The following is a 25,127-nucleotide window of genomic DNA, read 5'->3' as shown; positions in this document are numbered from 1 at the left end:
TATTTTAAGTAATATTAAGAAAAAATATTTTGACAATAGAATACTTGATTAATTCCCTAAAAATTACTAGGCAGTTGATTTAGTATTTGGTAAGACTTAACTTTATCTGACATTTTGAAAAATTACAATAGATACTTACAATATGACACTTTGAAAAATTACAATAGATGAGATTTTTTATGCCACTGTGCCAAAACCTTGCTATAAAGTATTCAATCTGATTTTAAAGAATATACAAAGACTAACTATCTTTCAACTTTCTAACTCAAATAATGTAGAAATACTGACATTCAAATGATCGTCAACATATTTAAAGTCATTATTTGCAAAAGTTGAGTTAAATAATGTGTTTCAATCTAAAATATAAGCTAAGTTTAACAAGTACCTTAAAGCAGCTGCTGGTTAGTATACCCCTCCCCCGTTCAAATCTCTTCGGGACAGCTCTGATATCAACATAAATACATTTTCAAACCTAGTTTTAAATAATTGCATAGTTCAGTGTTATATATATTTATTGTGCAAATTATACCTTGTTTATTTTAATTGATTTATTGGCAGAAGAAATGGCATTACTTTAGAAAGGGTGTTACAATTTTTGACTGGGACAGAAGCAGAACAGAAACATTCCAACTTCAAATGTACCAATGAATAAAACCTATCGAGACCTTCCTTCAAATGTACCAATGAATTGAACCTATCAAGACCTTCTTTCAAAAATAAGATACTTCTAAAAGAAAAAGTTTTTCAGCTCATGACTTTATCAATAAACACTATTTCACAATAAGAAAAACACTTTGCCTTTTATAGCATGTTATAAACTTTTGATAAAAAAAGCTAATCAATATAACTACCAATATTTTTTTTATTAATTTAATTGCTGAGCTTTGTAAGTTTAAATTATTTAAAAAAGAAAATAGTTTTGTAGTTTCCATAGCAAAGTTAAATTTGAAGAATAATTCAACTTAACTATGTATGTTTTTTAAATTAGTTGGATACATCATAAAGTGAGGTTAATAATTCACAACCTTTTGTAAAAACATTCCAAACTATTTAAAAAATTTTAATTTTTTTTTAAAACATCGTCACTTCCAACAAGACTTTAAGCATCCACTATTAGAGTACAATAGTATACAAATCAGAAAAATAAGATGAAAGGAGCATATTCCAAAGAACAGATGTTTTAGAACAAAAACTAGGTGAATAAGTATTAAGTAATGTCTAAAGCCTTTGATATAATGAGGAACAATAATTTGCCCTTATTATAGACACTGTTAAAGATTCTCCAGAAGTCTTTAGAGCCTAATTTTTGAGATGAGCCTAACTTTACGAGATTATGTAACCTGAGAAAAGTGGGCTTTGGCATTAAACAAAATCTTTTAAACAATAGTTTCTAGCAATAGTAAACAGATTTCTGTTTTCTGGAGAATTGTTTTGATAATAGATATGAAAGTAATGGTTACGATTGGAAATTGCAGCAGTACAATGAGAGATGAGTGTGGCTTGACATAGAATCATTGAGAGGAAATAAAAGATTCCATGCAAGCCTGAATCCAAGAAGTTACATAAAAAGCACATTTATCAGATGGAAGACAAAAGATCTCTACCCAAGAGCCATTACAAAGAAAATCATAGAAAGAGTCCCAGTCAGCTTTAAGGTAGTTGTAAGAGGTACAATGGTAGGGGGATTCTGATGATGAAGAAGAATGAGACAATAATATATAGACAAATTAGAGAGATCAAACCATGATCAGAAGCACCTAAGGGTGAATGTGGAGAAACTGAGCACTAACTAAGATCAGTAACAAGACATAAGTCGAGTAGAGAAGGTAAACGATTTGGATTGTCTGGAAAGTGTGTTAAAAAGTTGTCTATTTTTTTTAAGATCAAGAAAGGCAAAAGTTGTGGGGTTTAAAGGGATCCCAAAGTGCCAAGACAAGTTGTGTTTACTTTAAAGAGAATGATAAAAAAAAAAAATGTTTGGGCAGAATTTTTTTAAGTAAAACAAAATAATAAATGTATACCAACAAAAACAAACTTTCTTCTTTTACTCAAAGTTCGCTGTCTCCACAGTAGCAATTCTCTCTGAGTCTTTAAAATACATGCCGCAATCTACAGACTTTATAATTTATTCAAGCGCTTTTAATTCCAAAGAGTTTTAGTAAATGACGTCATTGTAGAGTTTTTTATTTGAATCAATATTGTTTGTTATTGTTTTATTTGTCTTTTAAAATAGCATTTATTATCAATTGTATGACTTTCCCATAAATTTTATAGGAAGCTAAACATAACTTTTTTAAGTTTATCTAAGCTGTTTATTGCTATGATGTTTTTGTTCTTCTATCGAAATGACATTTAAAATTTTTTTAAATTTTTAATTAATAAATAATTTTGGTAAACGACATCATTTATTAGAGATAATAGCTGCATTCTTTAATTTAGAGTTTGAAAATATTATTAAGTATGTCAATTTAGCGGAAATTGATAAATATTGATGATTTGCATATAAATATTAAAGTAATTTTGTATTTTGCATTTGGAATTTGATAACTAAACAATTAAAATGTTGGCAACTCCATACTGATTCGAACCTCTTAAAAAAAAAAAAAAAAAAAAAAAAAAACCTGTATGGATAAAAGAAACGATATAGTTGAAAATCGTATCAGCTATGATTTGAATTTTGATATTGCTAAAAGTCAAAGTGAACAATGGTGTAAATATGGACATTGTAAAACTATGCCACTTGAAAAAGAATGTTTTTGTTGCGTTGAAATAAAGGAAATAAATATCGCCTCAGGTATAACAAATTAAGTAACATTCTTTAAAATATAAACTTATGTGCACAGTAATAATAATAGTAATAATAACAAACATTAACTTTTTTGTACTATGACTATGTAAAGTAAAAAAATGTTTGTTTTTTTAAAGATCATCAATGCATAACAGAGCATGAAACAGACAGCTTTTTATTATTTAAAGCAATAAATAATGTTTTATGGCAATAATTGAAGACAGATGGCAATTAAAATTGTTATTGTGTTAAAGCGCGCTTTAAAAAACATATTTAATATTTTCCAACTTATATGTCATATTTGGCAAGTATTTTAGATTTCTCTTATCAAAAAACTAGCAAAATTGACAATGAAAGGTTTTTCATTAAACGATCTTGATTTCAAAATTGACTCGATAATACAACACTTTTTTTGCAATCTTTGACAGTAATTATTTAACTTTAAAAATAAAATAAAATGAGCAATACATGTTTTACAGAATAAATTTTATTAAAGATATCTTGCTTGATTAAATTAGTATTTTGAGAATATATGTAACCTGATGAAAAGTTTAGCAAATAAGGGGTTGTCCATAATGTATGTATGCCTAAATTTTGACCCCTTCCCCCCCCCCCCCCCCTATTCTACATTATGCTATAGTTTTTTTGAGTACCCTCTATCTCCCTAAAACTATCTACACTCTTAACCTACCTACCCAAATCTATAATTTGCTAACAAAAATATTTTTTAAGATTTCTTATCGAAATTCTACTATGACATCATTTACTAAAACTCTTTGGAATTAAACGCGCTTGAATAAGTTATAAAGTCTGTAGATTGCAGCCGAGATTACTGTGGAGACGACGAAGTTCGAGTAAAACAACAAAGTTCGTTTTTGTTGGTATACATTTATTATTTTGTTTTACTTAAAAAAATTCTGCCCAAACATTTTTTTTATCATTCTCTTTAAAGTAAACACAACTTGTCTCGGCACTTTGGGATTCCTTTAACACCTGCAGAGTCACCAACACTAGAACTAAGCCATTCAGTGTGATTCAAGTTACCAACAACAACAATATTATCTGAAAGGGTTTGGTTAATTTAACCAGAAATAACATCGAAAAGAGTGCAGTCTTGAGATGAAGGAGAGCAATATAGAACAAAAAGAAAGGCGATAGAGTGACGTGGTGCTAAACTAAAGCGAATAAAAGAACAGTCTGTGGATTTAAACCTAGTTTCCCAATAATTGGATGAACTCTTACAAATGTAAATGCCCAGGCCAAGCATGTGACTATTGGAGTCTTTACAAACTAAAGGAAGATAACCATAAACACTAAGATCGCAAGATGAGACAGCTGAACTCAAATTAGTCTCACAAAGAGCAAGTAGGTCTGGTGAAACTTGCAAAAAATAAGACTCAACAAAAGAAAAGCTTCGAAGACCACGAATATTAGTGAATGATGGATTTAGAGAACTTGGTGATGACAATGTTTTTTTGTATTTTATAGTCTGATATTTTAGTAATTTTTTAAATTGGTAAAGAACTTGACTCAAAGCACCAATAGTACTTAGTACACTATCTAATAGTCCTAAAAATTGCTTCATTACTATTAATAAACACTAACCCGTACAGTTTTGATTAGATTTAACAAAATTAGTTATAAAATAGTTTAACCATATCTCTAGCTCTTGTCTACATTGAAATACTAGAGTCATCACCAAACAAAAATTTATGAATTTAGTCTAATTCAAAGTATAACATTGCTTGACCTATATCAGGTTCTTCAAATATCAGACATTCATCAGAATTGCAATGTTTATGAAAAAGAATTCCATTTGTGCCATAAATTTCAAACTTGCTATTGTTAAGCTAAAAATTCGCTAAATTATTGAGTTGTCCACTCACCACTCACCAAAAGTTTTAAGGGTCCTAATCGCCTGCATACAATGATTAGCTCAAGCATGTCTCTATATATCAAGCGTGTCTATATATCAAGTTTGTTATTATTTTTCAAGAAAAAAATAGTTTAGTACAAACTAATTTTTTTATCAATTGAGTATCATTATCAGCTACAAAAATTACGGTGTCATCAACCTACTTTACAATTGAGCTGAGCTTTAGACATCTGATACATCATTAAATTATATTAAATATAGCAAAGTTCTGAGAATTGAACCTCAAGCAATTCCTCTTGTAATTTCCTGAGACTCAGGCAATTTCTATTCATACATAAAAAACTGGTTTCTGTTACAAAGATAATCAGTTATGAGTTATTATGTTAAACTAATTATTACATACGCTGATAATTTAGATAACAGACTAGCAAGGCTAACTGTGTTGTGGGCTTTAGTTAAGTCAACAAATATGTTTCCAAAAAGATGTTTATTAACAATGCCTTTCCATTATCATTAATAAATTGTAACAGTTGATTCTCCAGAATGCTTAGATCTTTAATCAAAATTATGATTGCATAATAAATTATTTTCTTCTAGGTACTCACTAACTCACTAACTTATATAACTATTTTCTACTCACTAGCTTAACGATCAATCATTTTCTCAAAAACTTTAGAAACTATAGGAAGTACAGAGATTGGTCTGTTAATTATAAAACTTTAATTTGATATTAACTTCCTAACTTTGGTACGTCACTTCAAAGGAACTTTAGATTTCTGTACATATTTTATTGTAGAAAAATAAGTTTCAAAAAGTAAGTTGGTAACAACAGAAAATTTTTTTCCAAATGCACTTGAAACAACTGATTTATTTGAAGTGAATTAATTTGATTTCGATCAATTTCAAAGTTTTTTATAACACCCTTTTTATTTTTTCTTGGATAGACCTCCTTGAAGGTTCCCAAAATTCCACAGGATCGCCTATGATTAATGTTTGTCAAAGAAAATTAACAAAACAGCCTTCATTTCTCTGCATGCATTATTTGGTTTTTTAAGTTTAAGATAAAATTCCAATCTACTTGCTTTAATTTATTTCTTAAGTAAATAGAGTTGTATTTAAGGTATCTGCGCAAAATGATACTAGGCATCCAAAAAAAGTTTGTGTGGTTTTTCATAATTAAGAAATAGTAACACAAAAAATGGGTTTAATTTAGATTATTTATTCCAAAAAATGATCACCTTCAGCAACTTCCTTCCCAATCTTTATTTCCTATCTAGACATAAGATCATATATCTTTTTTTAGAAATCTTGCTTTTGAGAATTGAAGAAGTGTATCACCTTTTTTCTAAATTTTTTGTTTTCCAAAATCTTTATATTTTGAAAACTAAATTTGGCTGAAGATTCCGCATATGGTTCCACATAATGTTGAAGATTCCGCATTTAGTTGTCCAAAAACAGGTGGTTTTCACTTATGGCCAGGTCTGGTTAGTACGAAAGGTGAGGTAGAACTTCCAATTGAATTTGCTCCAGAGTTTCCTGCGTGATTCTTACAGTGTATGGTCTTGCGTTGTCATTTTTATCTGCTTTTGGCAAATAGAAAAAGTATTGTATTGATGGAATACAATACATTTTCAATTTGCCAAAGCAGGCTGTTTTTGACTTTATGTGAGAGAAACTTTGTTCAGCTGTGCTGAGTACATTTCAGCAGTAATTTTTGAGTAGATTTCAGTAGTAGGTTTTTGCACTTAGAAATTTAAAGTGAACACATGGTATAGTATCATACACATAAAATCTTTTGTCAAATGTCATTTTGATATTATCGTTGTTAATAGTTGATGAATTTCGGAAATGTGGTTCAACTTTTCATCTCCAGAGACCAATCTTTCAAACCACTTTTGACTTCCATTCAGCTACAGTACCTTCCCCAAAAGAAGCATATGTCTTACAACAAACTTCTGTAGCTTTGGTACCAAGTTTAAATTCATATAGTAAACAAACACAAATTATTGCATTTGATACAGCCATACTCTACTAAAGATTCTAGACTTTTATTTAAAGTGATCAAACTTATCAAATACACTGAATAATACTCCTTTAAATTAGCTTTAACTTATATCCAAAGTTAACCCACCATAATATCCTTTTTACTGAATATATTTCATAGTTTACAATCAATAAAACACTTTATATATACTTTATTGATTGCCTGAGTTGTTTAGGGTGCTTTATGTGATGAAGTTTTCTAATAACTCCAATCATATCATGATCACTTAGACCTAAAAAAAATGTTATTTAATACAATGCTTAATGGAACATTACACAAAGCAAGTTCAATTAGTTATGGTGAAGCTTCAGTTATTATAGTTGCTGTAAATGTTGCAGATGTTTGATTCAAGGTATAAATCTATATTATCTTTTATTTCCAAATAATTACAGTTGAAATTTCTAAATTCCAAATTGTTTCTTTTTGATCTAAGTTAATTATTTTTAATACACTATCAAATTTATTATATAAATCACTTGAAAGATATTTTTAGCTCAACAGAGAACAATAAAAGACTCCAATAACAATACTTTTACATTAGGAAAAATTTTGTGTAACTTTTTGTGTAACTCTTTTGTACAAATTCATAATACTTTGATAAAGTATTTTTCATGTACTTTTTGTATAACTTTTTTGTTACAATAAAAAACTCCAATAACAATACTTTTACATTAGGAAAAACTTTGTTTAACTTTTAGTGTACTTTTTTATGTAACATTTTGTACAAAATCATAATACTTTGAAAAGGTATTTTTAAACCTTTAATTCTGAGATGATATAAAATGATAAATTTTTGATATAACATAAGAAAAATAAAAAAAAGTAACTATACATAAAGATCAAAAAATAGCTAAAAGAATTAATTAAATAGTAAGCAACAACCTGATTGATTGATGTTGTTAAGTATGAACCAGTTTACTTAAGACTTAACTAGTATATAAAATTTCTTTAATTTTTATTTTTATAGGAAGCATGATTCAAAATCACAAAACAATAATGCTATTTAAAAAATATTTGTTTAGATTTTATTGTTTGACTTTATTGTTGTGAATTAGTTTCCATTAGTAATTTTTTGAATGTTTGAGTTCCATTTAGTAATGATCAATCATTTTTGTCTTAAAATAGCAAGTTGCTAAAATAAAAGCATTTACATCCTAAAATAAAAAATTGTAGATTAACAATGATTTAAAACTGAAAAGATTATTATTATTTTTTTAACTTTAAGGTTTTACAATAAATTGTGTAGGCATAAACTGCCTGTCAACATAGTTATATAATACTTGACAATTACAGAGCTTGTATAACTAATATTGGAAAGGAATAAATTAATTGTAGTAAATACTAGGAAACTGGTTTATAATGATTTTTAAGCAAATTTTCTGTTTCTAACAATTATTATTTTCATAAAAAATATCTGATACTGCTAACATTTAATAATGGAAACAATAATCATTATTACTATTATTAGATTGACAAGAAAACTGGTAACAATAGTAACAAAAAGATATTAGAAAGCCAAAAATAATTGAGTAATTCTTTTTTTTGCAGTCCTATTATTCTCCTGTATAGCTTTGTCACAAAATAAGTTCATATAATCTTATGAATAAGATGTTTCATCTTATAATCTTATGAATAAAGACTCAAATAACCCCTAGATTACCAACTTCAATACAAATAATTAAAACTTCATTTCAGCTTTAATATTTTTTATGCCATAAATTTAACTTTAAATAGTTTTAAAGTAAATTTAACTTTATTATTTATTTTATTATTAAATACCTTTTATAATAAAATTAAAAAAATTTTTTTTTTTACCTATACAGCTCTTATTTTCATACAACATCCATCCTTCTTCACAAGAGCAATTAAAACTACCATTTGTGTTAATACAAATACCAAATTCCCAGTTACACATAGAGCTTGAGTTACATTCATCGATATCTATTGTTAAGTTAAAATTTAAAATTTACTAATTTAAAAAATTTTTGTGATATTTTCTTAAGTAATAATTTTCTTTAACTCTTTCTCCTTCTCTTTTTTAGTTTTTTTAATTATTTTAATTTTTGACATTTTAAGTGTCTTAAAATAAACATTCAACAAAAACAAAATAAATAAAAATTGTACAAAAACAGGTTTCATTCATATAAATAAACATTCAAAAAAAAAAAAGTCTTTTTTTTTTTTAAATATCTTTGCTTCCAACAAGGCTGCAAGCAACCACTATAAGAGTTGAAAGTTACTGGAAGTAACTTGAATACATAAGTAAAATAAATAAATACCTAAGTAAAATAAAGAAGTAAAATAAACAAAAAACAAAAAAAGTAAAATAAAATAACTTATACCTATACAACTATTATTTTCATACAGCATCCATCCTTCTTCACAAGAGCAATTAAAACTACCATTTGTATTAATACAAATGCTATGATCCCAGTTGCACATAGAGGTTGTGTTACATTCATTGATATCTATTGTTAAGTTAGATTTTAAAAATTACTAATTAAAAATTTTTTTTTTTACAAAAATAGAGCATTTAATTTCCATTGTTTTCAAAAAGTGACACAACTTGAGTTTTCAAAATACTAGAAAATTATAATACCTGTTTTCATATTGAAAATAGTTCAATACTGGTATTAACTGGTATTGCTGTATTTATAAAAACATTTAAAAAAATTTGTTAAGTTAAATTTTCAAAGTTTACGTATTTTTTTGCATATAAGAAACACTTGTTTTTAAGTAATGACACCTTTAATAATACTTAATTAAACAAAAAACATTAAATTGATAGCATAAAAAAATTGAAAAAAATTAAAAGGATCATATATCTCTATAAACAAAAATATAAAAATATTAAAAAAGTAGTTTAAAAATGTTTATATTTATATAGATGTTACCCCATGACATATATGCTTGAATAAAGTTATCCTTAAGAACAGAAAAATAGCTGACAACAACAAAAAACAACAATGACAACAGAGGAAATAAGTGTATTTTATAAAATGGAATATGAATATTCTAGAGCATGATTAGTGCAATGATTAAGTTATCAAAATGTAAACATGTGATGTTTTTAGAAAAAAAAAGGTAAGCGCAAAGTAGGATAACATAGTATGTATACACAGTGTAACACAAGAAAGCTGAAGTAAATAAAATCAGATACATTAGAAGATTGGTAAAGATAAAGATACATCGGAATAAAGGTTGAGCTTTACCATTTTTTTAACTGGTAAATTTTAACATTTAACAAAATTAAAAAGAAAAAAATTGAATTTTAATTGCATTATTATTTAAAATAATTGTACAGTTTTCTGTCAGGATTACTTTAAACCCTGGTATCAAAAAGAGTGCCTTTGTCTATTAATTGTTTCGGGTTTTATTGAATGTTTTTGTAAATTTTAGGTTTTTTTATCAAATAAAATAACTTTAATCTTTTTTCTTCAATAATATTGAGTAGAATATAATTTACTTCATTAAGGTCTTTTAAGAAAATAATTTCAAGAAAAAGAATTAGAGTAAAACCGGGTCAAACCGCACACAATATCATTATGCGCACTGATCGAAGTTATCAAATAAAAACTGAACATATACGGCTTTGAAAAAAATAAAAATTGATTTGAATACAGAATTATCTCCTTTATTTGAATTGATAAAATTGTATGCCAATTCAACTCTTTTTTTTTTTTTTTACAACATTAACAGGGATTTTTTATATATTTCCTATCATTGTGAACAAAATAGCAATAGAACTAAAACTGATAAAAAATAATTTTAGTAAACTGATAAAAATAACCCTATCTTGTTGGAAATATAACTTCCATTCTGATAGTATAATTTTTATGCAACTAAAACAAAAAGTTTAATAGAAAATCAAAAAAGTAAAAAAATATTTTTTTCTGATAAAACCGCACACTCGATTGTCTAAGTGCTTATCTTTATATAATTAACATAGCGTTAATTCTGGTTTAATTAAAATGGATTAATATGTTATTTGTTAATACAATGATCACATATTCATTATTAAAATTCAATTATTATGTTATTTCTCAATGTAATCATCCCTCACTCATGATCACTCACAATAATCATCACTCAATTCTACTCAACTCACTTTAAAATTTGAACTAAAAAAACAAAAGCGTACAAGGAAGATGATATACTAGTTGTATTAACTGATATGAAAGACAACAATACATCACTGAGAAAAGCTGCATTTAAATTTGGCGCTCCAAGCTCAACACTCAAAGATCTCAGGAATAACAACAATAAAGATTTCCATGGCTCAGGTACAAAAATGGTACTCTCAAACGAAACAGAAAAAATGATGCATTCCAATCACTTGATGACAGAGATTATGATTTAACTTGAAATGAACTTCTCTAATTTGTAATCGACTACCTTGAACACGAAAATTAATTGCACTTATTCAAAATGGTAAGTCTGGCAAAGACTATTTTCATGGCTACCTTAAACACAAAGACCAATTGCACTTATTCAAAAATGGCAAGTCTGGCAAAGACTATTTTAACGGCTTTATTAAGAAATAGTCAAAAGAAAATTCAACAACAAAAGTGGACAATTTAGCATCTAACAGAGCTGCTTCTTGTACTCCAAAAACAATTGATTGTTATTTTGAATGCGTTGCATTTTGAGGGAGCCTACACTTCGTGTTAAGTTTAGCAACCTTTACAGCTTCCTTTGTTGCTTTTTCTTAATCTTTCTGTTTGAGGAACTTGATCACATTTTTTTCAGTAATATATTTTCTGCTGTGCAACATGTAAAAAGTTTTTACATGTTGCACTGCTTTGATTTTTTAACATGCAATTAATTTCTGGCTTGAAAAATTGCTTCAACTCCATCTCGATACTATTTTTGCAATGCTCAACACATGCTTCATACCTAATAAAACTCAAAGCTGGCGTAGTTGATAAAGATGGAAATTAGTGTGTAGTTGGAGTAGGTGCTGCAGCGGCTGTTGAAGATGATGATGCTGTGACTGAGCTGCAGAGACTGCTAATGATGATGATTGTTGATTAAACTCTTGTGTGATTGGTAATGTCTTATGATTTATATTGTTTTTATTAAATGGAAATAAGCCAGTATACTGAAAACCAGCATTTGCATGAGTAAAAGTGTGTAAAACATATACCACTCTTATACAGCAGTTTGAGGAATGATGGCAAATTTAATTTTTTTTTAATGCAATCTTATGCAGTTTTTTCTTAGATATCTAATAATAAAAAAAAAAATAAAAAAAATAAAACTAGAAAAATAAAAAATTTATTTTTTAGTGTGTGGCTTGACCCGGTTTTACTCTATTGATTTAAAAAAGAAAAGAAAGTATTACATTAAGATGTCATCAAACATGAAGATTGAAGTTCTGAAATACTATTGCAAAAACATCAATCCCATGTAAATATGATTTTACATATGAGGTATTTTATTTCAAAATATAAAACACATATAATAGAACAAGATTAACCCTTAATTTTTTCCTTTGAGGGATGACTGCATCAGAATAGAGGGTAGATGTCTTAGCTACCAAACGATACTCACTGAAAAACTTGAATGTATTGAAACATACATAGATAGTCATAATATATCTAAGAAAATCCAAAAAATTATTAAAAAAAAAAACTTAAAAAAAAAATTATTGAAAAGTCTCCTAACTCAAAATATTTGGTGTTGTTTTAGATCAAGCATCTTTATCTAATAATAAAGATGTAACATCAAAATTTATTAAAATTAAAAATAAATTAAGTTCTACTTTTATTACAATATAAGATTTTATAGATGTAAAGAAAAGGTATTCAAACTATAACCATTATTGATGTTAATTAAATAAGTAAAAATACACAATCTAAACGCTTTGAATTGTGACTGTCACTTTTAAAAAATCTTGAACTAAGTTATTATCACATAGCTATTAAGAAGAGATGTAAGATGCAACCATACCAATTCATTGTTAGACATTACTAATCCTGGTTTTTTGGGTTAAAAAAGGTTACAAATTAAAAATAACATGTAAAAAAGTGATTTTCACACCAATGATCAAAATTTTTTACATACAAAAATTTTTTTTTATATACAAAAAATTTTTTTTTTTGTAAAAACCTGACAACTGAAAAAAGAAGATAAAATAAAAGGATGGTTTTACAATCATTATCCTGATTTTGTACCTTGTTTAACTTTGCTTAAACTAAAGGATTGCAAATATCTAGCAATCAATTATATCAATATTATTGTGCAGAGATTAGCAGTAAATAATAGAAAAGATTAATCAGAGTAACAAGAAATCAGTTATCTGAAAGATTTTCAAGATTTATTTCTATATGTCAAACATGCCCTACTGGCTCATGGTCAATTAAAGTTGAAAAACGTTTAACAATAAGGCCGTGTTTTTTTAAATGTTACTTCATAAAATTATAAAATGTCTAAAAAAAAACAAACATATTACATGTGATTTATTGGGCAGATGCTCAATGCCAACCCTGATAACAATGCTTTTAAATAATTAAAAATATATTTTTTTTTTTTATTAAAAGTGTATTATTGCATTTATAATTAAAAATCTAAAAAGAGGCTAAAATATCATTGTTTCGGTATAAAAGCTTGATTATTAAACTTTTCAATTTCCTAACTATTTTGACATTTAACTATAAATTAAAAAAAATTCATATTTGAATTAGATAAACCTATTAAAAGTAATAAACTTCCTAAAAGTAATAAACCTAATACTTTTCTTTAATTCTTTTTATCTCTTAGTTTTTTTTTGTTTCAATTCAGTCGCGCACAAAAGAATTGAAGTATTAAAAAGTGTCTTTAAAAGTTTCTCTGATTGGTCCAAAAAAATGGCTTAAAACACTATGTTAAAGATTGTATGCTAGGTATGAGGAAAAAAATTTATTCACAGGATTCACAGGATCTACAACAAATTCACAGGATCTACAACAAATGTAAAATCATCTCAATCAAAAACATAAAATAAAAAATACTAAAGAACAAAAAGATGTATAAATCTCTTCAGTAAAAGTAGGGTCACAAACTTTATCTATTTTTATAGAGTCAATCGAACAAGTTCTTTTAAATCTGGTAGCTTTAAGATAGATATAGTTTTATTACTTTAAAAAAAGCACATTCATTTCATTAGCAATGATAGAAAAAGATAACCATTTTTTAAAAAACCCCAAGAAGCATTTCAGTTAATAAAACACTATTTCAGTTGGCACTTTATTCTAAAAATGTTAAAAACACTATTTCAGTTGGCACTTTATTCTAAAAATGTCAAAACCTCAAGGTCAACTAAGCTATTTATAGCTACTGAATGGGAAATGTTTCTCTAAACTTGATAAATACACTTCCTTGAAAAAAAAGATTCTAGACATTTACCAGACAAACACCATGGGGTTACAAATTTTTCTGGGTTTTTTTCTCTAGAAAAAGTAGCAGAAATGGTCTCAGAAAATGTGGTAGAATTTCAAATATATTTGGGTCATGGTTTTTTCTGCCACCAATGAAGCTTTAATATTGGTTTAGGAAAGTTGAACTGAACATCAAACTTGCTGACTCATAGAGTTTATCTGGCTATTGAAAAAGGTTTGTAAAAAAAGAAAGTAATATGAGAAAAATGTCTCAAAATTTGAGAATGAAATCAAAAATTATTGTAAATAAAATGTCTGTGAATTAACAAATGACAGTGAAAAAAACAAATAAAAAATGACAAAACACACACACACACAAAGGAAAATTCAAGGCTCAATGATGATGAAACCAATAAAAGGATTCCGGTTCCAAAGATCAATGTTTGTTTCCAGTCTGCCATTAACAAAAATTAAAACATTGTCAAGTTGTTTTTAAAATCTCCAGTCAAAAATATTGTGCGATAATAAAAAGTTAAAAAACTGCAAAATAATTGCTCTTATTTTAGACTGTTAAAGATGGAACAGCTTAATGTGATGAACAGCTTAATGTGATGAACAGCTTAATGTGATGAACAGCTTAATGTGATGAACAGCTTAATGTGATGAACTGCTTAATGTGATGAACAGCTTAATGAGATAAACAGCTTAATGTGATGAACAGCTTAATGTGATGAACAGCTTAATGTGATGAACAGCTTAATGAGATAAACAGCTTAATGTGATGAACAGTTTAATGTGATGAACAGCTTAATGGCAATAATTTAACAAATTCTTAAAATAAAAGAAAAAATTGGAATTGTCGTGGTTGACATTTCCACAAACCTTATTTGCACTAAAATAGTGCTTGACATTTTGACTGACATTGTTGATACATTTAAAATAGTCAATATGGCAGCAAAAACACTTTACTGCAGAGGGAATTTTTGAGTTTCTGAATAACAAACTGAAAAAAATAAGTCTTTCTATCAAAATGAAAAATGCAATTATAAAGTGATTTGCTCAGAGATAACAAAATAATTTGTTCAGAGATAAAAAAGCAATTTAATGAATCTGTACAAACATCTGGAAAAAAAAAATCTTACCTATACAAGTTTTATTTTCATACAGCATCCATCCTTCTTCACAAGAGCAATTTAAACTACCATTTGTATTAATACAAATGCTATGATCCCAGTTGCACATAGAGCTTGTGTTACATTCATTAATATCTATTGTTAAGTTAAATTAAATTTTTTTTGTGTGTGTTTATTGCATAAAAAACAAACAAACACATTTAACAAAAAATATAAAATAACTAACACAGAAAATGAAAAAATTAAAAGAAAAAAATCAAATAATAATTATATATATAAATATATATATATATATATATATATATATATATATATATATATATATATATATATATATATATATATATATATATATATATATATATATATATATATGTATGTATGTGTATATATATATTTTAAGGGGTAAACAGATTCTATCTGCTGACCAGCTTCACACCCCTTCTTCATCTATTAGGCTGGCGCAGATGTATTTTAATACATTGTTTCCAGTTTAGGATGTTGAATGCTGGATCTTCTTGACTCAATGCATGGGTTTTGCTTGTGTCTCTGTTTTTATGACTAGGCAACTCATTCTATTATCTCCTAATGAGGGTACAACCCTGTTTTTACTTTTCGTGTGCATTGCGGGGGCCACATTTGGAACCCTTTGTTACGGCTCAGGGTTTATTAGTAGTAATGAGGCAATTGCTTGGGCTATTAAACAGTGTTCTGAGTACTATCTATGCTTTGAGTCAAGTTCTTCAATCCAATTTAAAAATGAATAAAGTACCAAAAACTATAAAACACAAAAAACCATCATCATCACCAAGTTCTCTAAACCTATCATTCACTAATATTTGTGGTCTTCGAAGTAACTTTTCTTCTGTTGAGTCTTATCTCTTGCAAAGTTCACCAGACCTACTTGCTCTTTGTGAGACTAATTTGAGTTCGGCTGTCTCATCTTGTGATCTTAGTGTTGATGGTTATCTTCCTCTAATTCGTAAAGACTCCAATAGTCACATGCTTAGCCTCTGCATTTACATTCGTAAGAATTCACCCATTTATCGTGAAACTAGGTTTGAATCCACAGACTATTCTTTTATGTGCTTGATTTGGCAGGCATTAAAGCCCATAACTTTTGCCTTTCTCAATTCCTAACTCAAATAGTAAACTTTCCGACTCGCTTTCCTGACAACCCAAATCATTTACCTTCTCTACTCGACTTATGTCTTGTTTCTGATCCTAGTCAGTGCTCAGTTTCTCCACATTCACCCTTAGGTTCTTCTGATCACAGTTTGATCTCTCTAAAATTAATATCTCATTCTTCTTCATCACCTGAATCCCCCTATTATCAAACCTCTTACAACTACAGTAAAGCTGACTGGGATTCTTTCCGTGATTTTCTTCGTGATGGCCCTTGGGTAGAAATCTTTCATCTTCCTGTCAACAAATGTGCTTCTTACATAACTTCGTGGATTCAGGCTGGCATGGAATCTTTTATTCCCTCTTGACGATTCCAGGTCAAGCCTCACTCTCCTCCATGGTTTACTTTACACTGTGCTGCTGCGATTGCCAATCGAAACCGTTACTTCCATATTTATCAGCAAAATAATTCTCTAGAAAACAGACGTCTGTTTATTACTGCTAGAAACAATTGTAAAAAGGTTTTGTCTAATGCCAAAACCCGCTATTCTCAGGTCATGAAATCTCGTATCTCATCTCAAAAATTAGGCTCTAGTGACTTCTGGAGAATCTATAATAATATCAATAATAAGGGCATATCTATAATTCCACCTCTCTTGTATGGTTCAAACTTTGTCAACTCACCTAAAGACAAAGCCGAATTGTTTGCTAAAAACTTTTCATCAATATCATCTCTTGATTCCACTAGTTGCGTTCTACCTGATATTGCCAACAAACAGGTTGATCCATTGCTTGACATTCATATCACTCCAGCATCTGTATCTAAAGTGATTTCCTGCCTAGACTCTTTTACAGCTTGTGGCCCAGACAACATACCTATTATTGTCTTGCAGAAGTGTTCTCCGGAGCTGTCGTCTATACTCTCGAAATTATTCAACAAGTGCTTATCAGAGTCTTGCTTTCCAGCCTGCTGGAAATCAGCATCTGTTATTCCTATCTTCAAAAATTCTGGAGAGCGATCTGATTTGTCTAACTACCGTCCCATAAGTCTTCTTCCTATCATAAGCAAGGTTTTTGAATCTTTAATTAACAAACACTTAATTTCTCATCTTGAATCTAATAACTTACTTTCTGACCATCAATATGGATTTCGATCTTCTTGTTCTACAGCTGATTTGCTAACAGTAATAACTGACAAGTTTTATCATGCATTAGATAAAGGTGGAGAGGTTAAGGCCATCACTCTTGATATTTCAAAAGCTTTTGATAAAGTTTGGCATGCTGGTCTTCTCCATAAGCTTTCTTCTTATGGTGTATCCGGCAACATCTTTAAGATCATTGAGTCCTTCCTTTCCAATCGTGGCATAAATGTTGTCCTTGATGGACAACACTCTTCTTCTTATTCTGTAACTTCAGGGGTTCCTCAAGGTTCTATCCTTGGCCCTATCTTTTTAATTTACATTAATGATCTTCCAGATATTCTCACATCTAAGGTGGCATTGTTTGCTGATGATACTACCATTTATTCTTGTCGTGATAAAAAACCATCACCCTCTGATTGCTTGGAGGGGGCATTTGAGCTTGAAAAGGATCTCACTTCTGCTACAGCATGGGGCTCACAGTGGCTGGTGAACTTTAATTCAGATAAAACTCAATTTTTTTCAGCCAATTGTTATCGCAATAATTTAGATCTTCCTATATTTATGAACGGTGATGTACTCGATGAGTCACCTACTCTTCATCTTTTAGGATTAACTATTACTTCCAATCTTTCTTGGAAACCATATATCAAATCAGTTGCAAAACTAGCATCTGCTAAGGTTGCATCTCTTTATCGAGCTCGACACTTTTTTACTTGGGATTCTATTCTCTATCTCTATAAATCTCAAATCCGGCCTTGTATGGAATACTGTTGCCATATCTGGGGCGGATCTTCTAACGATGCCCTTTCTCTTTTAGACAAGGTGCAAAAACGCATTGTAAACATAGTTGGACCTGCTCTTGCAGCCAACCTCCAACCATTATCACATCGTCGTAATGTTGCTTCTCTTTCTCTTTTCTATAAATACTATAATGGGCACTGCTCTAAAGAGCTAGCATCTCTTGTGCCATCTACTATAATTCATTCTCGTGTTACTCGTCATTCAATTAAGTGTCATCCTTTTTCTGTGACTGTTCCTAAGTGCTCCAAAAACGCAACATCAGCTCTTTGGAATTCCCTTCCCTCATCTTGCTTTCCTGATTCATATAATTTGCAATCTTTTAAGTCGTCCGTCAATCATCATCTTGCTCTACAATCTTCATCTTTTCTGTTTCAGTAACTTCCCACTTTAATTAGTGGCTGCTTGCAGCCTTGTTGGAAGCGAAGATGTATAAAAAAAATAAATATATAACTATATATATATATATATATATATATATATATATATATATATATAAATATATATATATATATATATATATATATAAATATATATATATATGTATATACATATGTATATATATGTATGTACATATGTTACATATATATATATACAAATATATACATATATAAGTATATATATAAATATATATAAATATACATATATATATAAATATATATATATATATATATATATATATATATATATATTTATATATATATATATATATGTACATTTATATATATATTTATATATATATATATATGTATATTTATATATATATATTTAAATATATATATATATATATATATATATATATATATATGTATGTATAAATATATATATATATATATATATGTATAAATATATATATATATATGTATATATATATATATATATATATATACATACATATATATATATATATATATATATATATATATATATATATATATATATATATATATATATATATATGTATATATATATATATATATATATGTATATATGTATATATATATGTATATATGTATATATACATGATTATGTATGACATACATCCCCCCAAAAAAAACATTTGCAGAGTAACATTGATTTAAAATTAAAAAATATTAGGATCTTCATTGGAAATATAAAAAATTAGGAATAAAATAGGAGTCAAATAAATTCATTTTAACTTTAATTTTTTTTTTGTTACAAAGTTTAACTTTAAAAAATTTTAAGCATAATTTTACACATAATGTTAATTTTATTTTGCCTTTTAACTTGAATTATGTATATATATAATACAAACATATATGCATTGCATAAAATTATATACATTGTAAATAGTTGTATATAAAACATACATTATAGATCTTATATATACATCTTTAACTTCAATATTTTTTATACTATGGCTATAACTTTATGTGTATATATTTATGATTTTATGCGTAACTATGTGTAACTTTATATAATTTTATGTGTAACTATGGGTGTAACTATATAATTTGAGGTATAACTATGGGTGTAATTGTATATAATTTGAGGTGTAACTATGGGTGTAATTGTATATAATTTGAGGTGTAACTATGGGTGTAACTTTATATAAATTTAAAATAAATTATTTTAATTATGTTATGCTAATAAATATCTTTTATCGTAACTTTTTATTCTATTTTTTTAACTTTTTATTTTATTTTTTTAGCTTTTGATGTTATGATTGTTTTAAAAGAATTATTTAAAAACAACAAGAGCAAAAAGCAATTCATAGCTACCTATACAGCTCTTATTTTCATACAACATCCATCCTTCTTCACAAAAGCAATTAAAACTACCATTCATATTAATACAAATACCATAATTCCAGTTGCACGTAGAGCTTGTGTTACATTCATTGATATCTATTGATAAGTTTACTTCTTTTTTTATTCTTTGCATTTTAAAAGTACTTTGTTTACTTGGTTTTTAGAAAATATCATCTTTTGAAAACCAAGTAAAGTAAATACTATTTACAATGAATAAAACTTTTAATTTAATATCATTAAAATTCATACAAAAAAAATAATAATAATAAATGAAATAACTCAAAAAAAAAAGTAAAAATTAAAATTAAAAAAAAAAAAAAAATAGTCATAAATCTCCAAAACGGAAAGATAAAACTACTAAAACTATTTTTGAAATAACTAAAAAAGATTTATACTTATATATAAATTTCAAGAAAATATAGCTATTACCATATAATATATCACCTTAAATAGAACTACCCTTAAGAACTAAAAAACAATTAATGATCCAATTTTGACAGAGGAATAGTAAGTGTATCTTATATAGTGGAATAAACTAAGTATAAATAGTGCAATGATGCAGTTAAGATCTTTAAATCTTTTTCTTTTCTTCTTTGCTTTGTGTTATTTTTAAACATACTGCAACTGTTTATTTTAATAAATGGGCATGGGGCAAAAGGGCATGTATATGCTTGTCTCTTTAAGTGTATGTTTACATATATGCATGATATTTATGTGTCTAGGTATTGACATATTTATTCATAGCCACACCACATGCGCCCATTACCACCTTCCACCACCTCACCACCCTCACAAGATTTCTAAGAATGTTAGAGCTATATTAAAAACTGGGATAGGTTTCAGGTCTTTTGACTTTCATAGTGTAGTCCTATAACACTGCAATATTGAGTAGTATAAAGTAGAGTGCAGGCAGTGATATCTGTAGTAAGAAAATGATCATGACTAGTGGCATTAGTGCAGGTCTCCAGATCCCTGAAATGCCATTGGTGATCAAAGTGCATTCCCAAGGAGGGGGATCACCATACATCTACTAAATAAATCATAATGTTTATAAAGAAATCAACATTTTTTAACTCCTTACCCATGATTTTTAGTACTTTTTTAAATTTGTATTATATTTTTGAAATATTTACAATATTTCGTCTTATTATCTTTTTGTGACCCAGGTGGTAGTTAGTTTTTTAGTTTATTTACTTGTCTAGTGTTTAAACTATGACTTATATTTACAATTTACGTTTTTTTGACTCATACATACCAACATTATAGCTTAATGGATTAGTGCGCAGCAACACGCTTTCAAACTCTAAATCCTCAAAATGAGGAGATCCCTTTGCATATTTTCTGCTTTTCCTTTTATATTATCCAAATTATTATTAATTACTATTTTTCTAGCAATTATACCTATTTGTGTCATTTAATGTTTTATATTGCCAATATTTTTAGTCACGCATGCACTCATCACAGGATGACTAGAGCACTCTTACCCAATGACATCATATATAATCTGTTTATATCACCATACCTCCCTGGTCTACATAACTGGATGGCTCCATTGGTCACCTTTTACGATCATTGTGTAAAACAAAAATAAAAAAAATCAGCCTGTATTACTTTAACTTTATTGTTTTATGGGTGTAACTTAACTTTAAATAATTTTAAAATAAATTTAATTTTCATATGTTGATAAATAACTCTTATTTTAACGTTGATTTTATTTATTTTATAATCTGATGTTATAATTGTCTTAAAATTATCATTTAACAACAAATAAAAAACAAATTTACCTATACAACTATTATTTTCATACAACATCCATCCTTCTTCACAAGAGCAATTAAAACTACCATTTGTATTAATACAAATACCATGATCCCAGTTGCACATAGAAGTTGTGTTACATTCATCGATATCTATTGTCAAGTTAAATTTAAAACTTACTAATTTTTTAAATTTTTTTTGCAAAAACAGAGCATTTAATATCCTCTTTAAAAAAAAATCTACTTCAAAAATATTTTTTGCCTGGAATAATTTTTTAGTGGCTGTTTGGGAGCAGAATTACAATTGATTACTATTACTCTGGCTGAGATAAAAAAACTTTATGGCTGAGATAAAAAAACTTTATGGCTGAGAGAAAAAAACATCTTAATAGCATCTTAACATTGAATATCTGAAAAAACAATAACACTCACAAAATAAACAGCAATTCAAAAAACTAGAATAAATTTCTTCGAATCAAATTTCGAATCGAAGCAATACTTGATTCACAAATCAAACCAATTCCCAGGGTCCTAGTATTAGCTAAATAATTCAATTCTCCAAAAATTAATATTTAAAAAAATAATAATGCATTTCATACATCAAAATTCAATTTCAAAATTAATTTGGCTTCCAAGCTTAGTTGAAAAGTTACCAGCAACAGAAAACATTCTTTTGCTGCATGTTGAGGTGGACTGAATTGTTTTAAGAGCAACATTAATCTTATTTAAATTTGCTGTTTAAATTCCACTTGTTTCAAATGGCTTAAACTCTTTTAGTATCTCTAAAAATGGATCACAACTACTAATTTAGGGTTGGAACCATCTTCTAACCCAAAATAAGATAGCGATTGTTGTAACTGTGTCTTCAGATTGGTTTCTTCAGCAACTTTTTCATCCGATGATTCGAGATCAACTTTAATAAAATTTTGTTTAATTATATTTTTTGCATAATAAATAATTGTTGACTTTGATGATTTTTTGAAGTCATCATTTTTTTGTGATGTATTTGAATTAGGGTTTTGCAAAACCTCATTAACTAAATATTTGTTGCGTTGCTCATGGTATCACTTTTTGAGTGAACTTAGCATCACTACACCTATGCGGTAGTGGTGTAGTGGTAAAGCGCTCGCTTCATAAGCGAGAGGTTCCGAGTTCGATCCCCACCACGTCCCTGGTAGTACCGCGCTCAACTTGTTTCTCCGCGCAGCGGCCTTGTTCGTCAAGGTTCGTGTTTGGGAGCTATAGAGTTGAGAGAGGGTTATAACCACTAATAAGTAGCCTCCTCATCTGTAGTGGCCTTCGGCCTTGAGGAGGTGAATAACAAAAAAAAAAAAAAAAAAAAAAAAAACCTAAATTAGTTGTTTGCTCATAAAGATTTTGGAACAAAAACATGTATAACTCAATAGATTTTAAAAATATTTTCTAAAACCTTTAAATTAATTTCAAAAATTTGTTCTAATGTCTTAAACTCCTTTTTGAATGCAAGGTTTCAATTTTTACCAATCTTTTGATCCTAGGACCCCAAAAACTCCATTAAATTTTAATGTCAAATTTTTGCATCAATTTTTTTATTTTCTTGTTCAAAAACATGCATTTGCAAAATTGAGCTGTGAACTGTTGAAAATTTGAAAAAAATTAATAAGTTTACGTAAATTATTTAATACAGACTTGATGTCATCTTGAAATGTACTGCTGGTGCTTCCATAAGCAGTTTTCTTAATATCATTAAAAATGTTGCTGCAATTAAATCTCTCAAGACAATCATTGCCATTACAATCCGAATCTGAATCATTAGATTCTCTTGAAGAAAAATTCTGAAAAAGTTCTTTGAAATTGTTTGCTTTATCACTTTCATTGGCATCTTCTTCGTTTGATTCATTGCATAAACATGTTTGACTGTTGCAGGTACGTGATTTTTTGTAGAAAACATCAGTTGACCATCAATTTTAACAAGACCCAATTTATAAGCACTTTATTGTGAAGAGTTACATTTATAAACCTTTTAATGGAGATATCAGTTCATTCATCAACTACTATGCTGAACTTTTCACCACATTTTTTCAAAACAGAAATTTCATCACAAAGCTCTTGTTTTTTATCTCAATTTTTTTTTACTATTATAATTAGTTTTGCAACTGTGATTCGACTTTTTGGCATTTGGAAACCATGTTTCTTAATAAACTCACATAATGCATCGGATTTTATAATCGTTTATAGTTGGATCTGCACTTGCAGCCTACTTTCAACCATTGTCACATCCTTGTAATGTTCTCTTTCTCTTTTCTATAAATACTATAATAGGCACTGCTCTATAGAGCTAGTGTCTCTTGTGCCATCTACTAAAATTCATTCTCATGTTTTTCACTTTTTACTGTGACTGTTCTAAAGTACTTGAAAAATTCTTATTCCTCTAGTTTTTGGCTCTAACATCAGTTCTTTGGAATTTGCTCCCTTTATCTTGTTTTCCTGATTCATATAATTTGCAATCTTTTAAGTTGTCAGTTATTTGTTATCTTGCTTTATATACTTCATCTTTTCTTGTTAAAAGTGATGTTTGAAAAAAAAAAAGGTTGCTATTAAAACTCATTCAAACAAAAAATATGAAATAACTTACATAAAAGCTGTAAAAAAAAAAAAAAAATCAAATAATCATAAATCTTTATAAATAAAAAAAATCACATTTACAAATAAATATAAAGAAAATATTGATATTAACCTATATGTTATATCCTTAAATAGAACTACCATTAAAAACAATTTAACGCTAAAAAAAAAGATTTTTTAGCATTGATTTGAGCCCTGCCAATATAATAACTAATTTTTTTTTACAAAAAAAAAAGGTTTATTAATAAACTAAAGTGTCTTGCCTTGAATATAACAGCAGTTACATTCCAGAAAAATTAATTGAAATGATAAAAAAAAAAAAAAGGTTACTTTATTGGAAAATTAAACTAATTAATTAAAGTAAATAACAGTTTGAAGTAAACTGGTTTTCAATAATTTTGAAGCAAAGTTTTTGTTATCAAAATGTATTGCTTTTGATAAAAAACATCTGATATTGCTAATGGTTACTAATTTTTTACTAGCATTACTAAATTAATCATTTTTCCCATTATTAGATTGAAAATAAAATTGATATCAAATATTAAATATGTAAGAATATTAATAAAATATTAAATGTAAAGAAGTTAGAAAGCAAAAAATAATTGAATAATTGTTTTATGTGATCCTAATACTTTCTAGCATATTCTTATTTTCAAATTTCAGTTCCTATAATATTAGAAATAAGGTTTTGAATTAAACTTCAAGAGTATGTTTTTAAAAACATAATTTT

General features: G+C 27.6%; 1 protein-coding gene across 2 annotated transcripts in view; it reads right to left on the bottom strand.

The window, feature by feature from the left end:
- The window catches only part of LOC105847299 (latent-transforming growth factor beta-binding protein 2), a 102,586-nt gene that overhangs the window by 25,321 nt on the left and 52,138 nt on the right, over positions 1–25,127 (bottom strand). For both annotated transcript variants that reach the window (XM_065803835.1, XM_065803834.1), the window contains 5 exons: positions 21,821–21,946; positions 20,007–20,132; positions 15,209–15,334; positions 9,051–9,176; positions 8,524–8,649 (listed from right to left, as the gene is read on the bottom strand). In XM_065803835.1, the coding sequence (XP_065659907.1) occupies positions 8,524–8,649; positions 9,051–9,176; positions 15,209–15,334; positions 20,007–20,132; positions 21,821–21,946 (630 nt within the window). The remainder of the gene's footprint in view (positions 1–8,523; positions 8,650–9,050; positions 9,177–15,208; positions 15,335–20,006; positions 20,133–21,820; positions 21,947–25,127) is intronic.

The sequence above is a fragment of the Hydra vulgaris genome, chromosome 08 (genome assembly GCF_038396675.1).
Source record: "Hydra vulgaris chromosome 08, alternate assembly HydraT2T_AEP".
In the NCBI taxonomy this organism is placed as follows: domain Eukaryota; kingdom Metazoa; phylum Cnidaria; class Hydrozoa; order Anthoathecata; family Hydridae; genus Hydra; species Hydra vulgaris.
Note: the sequence above shows the minus strand (reverse complement) of the source record. Positions and strands in the feature narration are given on the sequence as shown.